Genomic DNA, 6,013 nt, shown 5'->3' on the forward strand with positions numbered 1-6,013 from the left:
ATGTCTCATGTGAACCTGCCCCATATATTTGTGCTTATAAAGTGTATGTTATCCCATCTTCCACTCATTTAACTTTTCCTCTAATAAATGTTTAACTATCCATATTACCTTATAAAAGGGCATCCTCTCCTTTTCATTTAAGACACATTTGATGCTTAAGAGAACAGAAGAGAAAAGGTAAATTGAATAATAGATAAAGAGAAGATAAAAATATTTTATAAAAAATCGGTTTCATATCCTATTATAATTCCTCCCATTATATTGAAATTTTGATCTCATATGCCTATAAAATAAGTATAGTTGAATCATATAAAGTTTTGATCTCATTTGTCTATAAAATAAGTATAGTTGAATCACATAAACTTTTTGTCTCCTATCTATTTATTTTTTATTTATTTTTGACATTTTTATAACAATTACAAACATTATTTACTTTTACTCTTTAAATTTAAAGTTAATATTGAATAGTTTAGAAATTTAAAAAATAGGTATGCGTTCGTACAGTAGCATGAGGCTGTGGTTGAATATGAACGCGCTCTTACTACGCGTGAAGGGTTCCAACTGCTTGAGACTTGAGCCGCATGGAGACAAAGCGCACCGTACGATTCTACAGAGATGGGGGGCGGTGATTAGTTCAAGTTGTCCACGCGCATCAAGGGAACGTGGGTCCAAAATCTCAAGCCCCGAAAAGGTGCACTCCCGAAAAATTGAAAATCTCTGAACAGTGAAGGACAGAGGCCCAAAATCCTTCACTTTTCAACAAAACCAATGTGAAAGTGAAGGTGAAAGCTTTCTCTCTCCTTCCTCTCTCTCTCTCCTCTTTCAAAGCTCTCTCTCTCTCCTGTCTTTCTCTCTCTGGATTCCTCACAGGGACAAGAGGCTCACAGCTCATCATCAACTGTGGTGATAAATATAACTTAAGAATCTCAGATGGGATAAAAGTTGCAAATCCCAATGGACAAAATGTTTGTCTGTCACCCATTTTTGGCTCCCTCCTCTTCCTCTCGCCCTCCTTTTGTTCATCTCTCTCTCTCCTCTCTAATGGTGGGTCTACTGTGAATGATTCTTCTGCAACTTCAGTAATCACTGCATCCAGTTTGAGTGAGAGAAAGGGTTAAAAGATGAAACTTTTGTAATGGGTCTCTGCTTTGAATGACCTGAGCTAGCAGCCTACCACTCTCTCTCTCTCTCTCTCTCTCTCTCCTCTGCAACTTCAATAATCACTGCTCCCAGTTAGAGAGGGTGAAAAGATGATACCTTCATAATGGAGCTTTGAACTACCATTCGTCTCTCTCTCTCTCTCTCTCTCTCTCTCTCTCTCTCACCAACCATCTGCAGCACCCATAGCTCCCCTCCCTCATTCCCTACCTCTCTCTCTGCAAGAACATTCTTCTCTCTCCCCATTGCTGTCATCCTTTGAACTCATATCTGATAGCTCCAAGAACACTTATCCACTGAAAACTAGCTAGGATAAACACAAACACACACACAACACACGAGAGTTAAGAGACTTGGCAAGTACAATGCCCTCCATCTTCTTCATCGTCCTCCTCTTATCTTGCACACTCTGTATCTCATCCTCCACCCACCACCACCTGCGGCGGCGGCGGCTCCTCCACCAACCGTTCTTCCCCGCTAGTTCCATTCCTCCAACGGCATCTCCATCTTCCTCTCCCCAATCTCAACCCCATCAGCAGCCCAAGCTCCCATTTTCGACTTACTCTCCCCCAAACGCCCCCTTCTTCCCTTCTGACTCTTCTCCGCCGCCCCCTCCATCTCCTACCGTTCCCGTCACTGTCCCGGCCAACATCTCCTCCCTTTCTCTGCCTCAGTCTTCCTCTCGAAAACCCGTCTCCAGAAAAAAGCTCGTCGCCGTCGCCATCGCTCTTTTCTCCGCCACTTTCGTTCTCGTTCTCGCCTCTGTTTTGTACTACCGAAGGCACCGCGATTTCGCCGTCGATAAGGCCTCGAGATCCGACAGTCTCCGGTTGTTCCCTGCGAACGCCCCCGCCTCCGACGGTGGCCATAAGTCGCGAGTCGCGTCCGGTACGAGCTCGGAGTTTCTCTATCTCGGCACCGTGGTGAATTCGCGAGGAGCCGATGACGACAACATGCTGAATTCGAACAATGCCAATATGGGGATTGGCGTGTCCCCGACGCCGGGCTATCAGAAACTAGGTTCGCCAGAGCTCCACCCACTTCCGCCACTACCCCGGCAGAACTTCCGGCGGAACAGCCGAAATGCCAAAGAGGGCTTTTTGAGCGATGGCGACGAAGACGAAGAGTTTTTTTCGCCGAGAGGGTCCTCGGGCGACAGAGAGAGTCCGAGCGGCATTGGATCGAGCTCTAGGAGAGTATTCGAAGCTGTTGGAGCTGAAAATTTCGGTATTAGAAGCTCGAATTCGCGAAGCCCTTCGTACCCATCTTCGTTATCTGCTTCCTCAACTCACTCAAGCAATAACAGCCCTTCCCCGCCATTGAATTTAAGCCCCAGAAGCTCGAAATCGAGATCGCCAGATTCTGTCATCAAATTCCCAGCTCCGCCACTGCGGCCGCCGCCGCCACCTCCGCAACGGCAAAGGACGCCGTCCCCACCATCTTCATCACCATCTCCGCCATTTTCCCCACCAACGATAGAATTGGGGGAACCCCATGATTCGCCAGTGAGAATTTCAGATGTTTCGTGGCAGAGTCAACTTTCCCCAGAAAGATTTCAAATTTTGCCAAACCAATCCGTTTCTACAAAACAGCCGCCGCCGCCGCCGCCGCCTCCCCCTCCCCCTTCGAGATTCTGGGATACGCCAGTTGCGCCGTCGATTATCCGGGGACCGTTTTCTGGGCCGCCGATTCTTGTTGCGCCGTCCAGATCAGTTGTTTTCCAAAATGCCGTACCAGAGGTTTCCCCAGCAGAGCAATCTCAGAAGTCTGAGAATCTGGAGAAAAGTGAGGATACCCAAAAGCCAAAACTTAAGCCTTTGCATTGGGATAAGGTTAGAGCGAGCTCTGATCGTGCTATGGTGTGGGATCAGCTTAAATCAAGTTCTTTCCAGTAAGATATGAGCTGCCCTATCTCTCTCATTGCTTGTTTGGTTAGAATGATTAGCTTCTTGTTTCTATGTTCATATAATCTGATTTGGTGGCAGATTGAATGAGGAATTTTAGCTGCTATCTGTTGAAAAAATGTTGTTTTATGCTTTTGATGGAAAAAAATGTTGTTCTAAGTTCGCAGATTGTGTTTGATGGCATATTAAAAGGGGAATTATCATCTTGCGAGAAAATTTTGATTCATGCTTTATTTGGTAAACATAAAACACTAGTCAGCTAGTCTTTTTCTAAGTTTGTGGAATCTAATTTTGTGGCAGATTGAATGAGGAAATGATTGAGACGTTGTTTATGGTAAATGGTTCAAATTTGACCACCAAGGATAACCTCCGACGGGCAGTTCTTCCGACTCCAAACCAGGAGAATCAGGTGCTTGATCCGAAGAAGTCTCAGAATATTGCAATTTTGCTGAGGGCTCTTAATGTGACCATTGATGAAGTTTGCGAAACCCTTTTAGAAGGTAACTTGTTCCCTTTCCATGTGTTGGTTTCCGTACCCATGCTTGTTGGAAGTTTTGATAATGTGATTCTATGCATCCAGCTATTTCTGTTTTGCCGTCTGCAGCATTTTTTTTGTTGATGTGCGATTGCTCTGTATTGTGATTTTTATGTCTATGAACAGAAGCCATAAGAGAAATCTCATTTTCTTTCTCTTTCTCTTTCTCAAAATAGCCATGTCCAATTTCGTTTAGACTGCTGTGTTTTCATCTATTTGATTGCAAGGATCGGAATGGAATGAAATTGACCTAAAAGTCACTGTTTCTGAAGAAGTTGTTTGTATAAAAATAGTTGCAATGTAGAAAGTAGATTATAGCCTTGATGAATCCTTTTTTGGAATACTTCCTCTTAATGGATGTTGTGAATTTCCCCGTTGAAAATATTACAATGGCACCATTGTGAACTTCCTTAATCGATGATGCTGTCGCATCGTATCGCTGATGTTTCCACCTTTTATACTGAAACAGGTAATGCCGACACTCTTGGAACAGAGCTTCTTGAAAGTTTATTGAAGATGGCTCCAACAAAAGAGGAAGAACGGAAACTCAAAGAGTTTAGAGATGAGTCGCCAATCAAGCTTGGCCCTGCAGAGAGATTCCTTAAGGCAGTAATTGATGTCCCTTTCGCATTTAAGAGGGTGGAGGCAATGCTTTACATTGCCAATTTTGATTCAGAAGTCGAGTACCTTGGAAGATCTTTCGAAACCCTCGAGGTAAATCTTACCTTGTCATCATTTTTTTTTTTATGTATGACTTGTACTGCACCATGTCAATATCCATAATATAATGAATGATGACCAGAACAACTTGAGTCTGCATTCTTGAATTGAGTAAAAATGAATCAATTTAAAACTAGTAAGAAATAGTTTAGACACTTTTTTTTCTTTCTATTTAGAAATCTTATGATTGGGTTGAATCCTGTTCCAGCTCTGTTCGCTGTGAGGCTTAAGTAGTTCACTTTAAATCTTATGCATTAGATTAATGACATTGGCAATACAAATAAATTAATTCCATTTGAGCAAATCCTTTTCATGCCAAATTCCTTCAACTGGCTAATGTAAGTGACCACTCATTTTTCTTCTCTCTTGCAGGCAGCATGTGGAGAACTAAGGAACAGCAGAATGTTCCTGAAGCTTCTTGAAGCTGTGCTCAAAACTGGGAACCGCATGAACGTGGGGACCAACCGTGGGGATGCCCGAGCCTTCAAGCTTGACACGCTGCTCAAGCTTGTTGATGTCAAGGGCACTGATGGGAAAACTACTCTCTTGCACTTTGTTGTGCAGGAAATCATAAGGGCTGAAGGCTCTCGTCTCTCTGGGGCTAATCAGGATCCAACTGCTGACACAACTCAGCAATCTGCTTTTCGAGATGAGGTAGAATTCAGGAAACTTGGCCTGCAAGTTGTTGCTGGCTTGAGTGGGGAACTAACCAACGTCAAGAAAGCTGCAGCCATGGATTCTGATGTGCTTAGCAGTGATGTTGCCAAGCTTTCCGGGGGAATTGCCAAGATCAGGGAAGTTATGAAATTAAATGAAGAAGTTGCATTGAAGGAGAGCAGTCCGAGATTCTCAGACTCCATGAATGGATTCTTGACAAAGGCTGAGGAAGAGATTACGAGAATCCAAGCCCAAGAAAGCATTGCACTTTCATTGGTTAAGGAAATAACTGAATATTTCCATGGCAACTCAGCTAAAGAGGAAGCTCATCCATTCAGGATTTTCATGGTGATGAGAGATTTTCTTTCCATTCTCGATCACGTTTGCAAGGAAGTTGGGAAGATCAACGAGCGAACTATAGTAAATTCAGCTCGTCAATTTCCGCTGCCTGTTAATCCAACTGTACCACCAGTTTTTCCTGCCTTCAACGGAAGGCGGCAGTATGGTTCTTCAGATGATGAAAGCTCATCCTCTTCCTCGTAGCACTTTATTTTTGTTTCAGGGAATGTGCGTTGTGCTGGTCTGCTGATCACTCTAGGATGTCGATTGGTAAAGGCTTCGGGTGCAAAATTGCAGGACAGCAGGCTTTTAATTTCTCTCTTTCACTTACATTTAGAAGATTTTGGAATACTGCTTAATCCCATATGTAATATACAGGGTTGGGAAGTATATGGAGAAGTAATATGGTAGTATTGCTGGGAACATTTGAAGCTATTTTGTACATTTGCTAGAAACTGGATCCAAGGATTGATGTTCTGTAAATGAAGCAATGTTTATGGTTTTTTGAGTGTTTTCCTCTTTGTTTTTTTCTCAAGTCTTTAGGAGTTGATCGTGTTCATTTTCTTGCACTATACGATGCTTCTAAAAAAGTGCTATGAATTGTCAATGCTTCATTTGAGAGATAATTCAAGCTCTTGATCATAATTTTGTGGGCTGCCTGCGTGAATGAATCAATCTGATATTTGGAATCAGCTTTTTC

At 43.1% G+C, this 6,013-nt stretch overlaps 1 protein-coding gene across 1 annotated transcript; it reads left to right on the top strand.

Moving 5' to 3' along the window:
* Positions 1-741: 741 nt before the first annotated feature.
* LOC131150361 (formin-like protein 1) lies at positions 742-5,816 on the top strand. Its single transcript, XM_058101046.1, has 4 exons — positions 742-3,049; positions 3,363-3,562; positions 4,067-4,311; positions 4,690-5,816. Exons 1-4 carry the CDS (start codon positions 1,524-1,526, stop codon positions 5,515-5,517), a joined length of 2,799 nt encoding a protein of 932 aa, XP_057957029.1. The 5' UTR covers positions 742-1,523; the 3' UTR covers positions 5,518-5,816.
* Positions 5,817-6,013: the final 197 nt, after the last annotated feature.

Source organism: Malania oleifera, chromosome 3, assembly GCF_029873635.1.
Source record: "Malania oleifera isolate guangnan ecotype guangnan chromosome 3, ASM2987363v1, whole genome shotgun sequence".
In the NCBI taxonomy this organism is placed as follows: Eukaryota; Viridiplantae; Streptophyta; class Magnoliopsida; order Santalales; family Ximeniaceae; genus Malania; species Malania oleifera.

Coding starts and splice junctions, on each gene's coding strand:
- LOC131150361 (XM_058101046.1), top strand. CDS start 1,524: ATGCCCTCCATCTTCTTCATCGTCCTCCTCTTATCTTGCACACTCTGT. Junction 3,563..4,066: donor TTGCGAAACCCTTTTAGAAG/GTAACTTGTTCC, acceptor ATACTGAAACAG/GTAATGCCGACACTCTTGGA. Junction 4,312..4,689: donor GATCTTTCGAAACCCTCGAG/GTAAATCTTACC, acceptor TCTCTCTTGCAG/GCAGCATGTGGAGAACTAAG.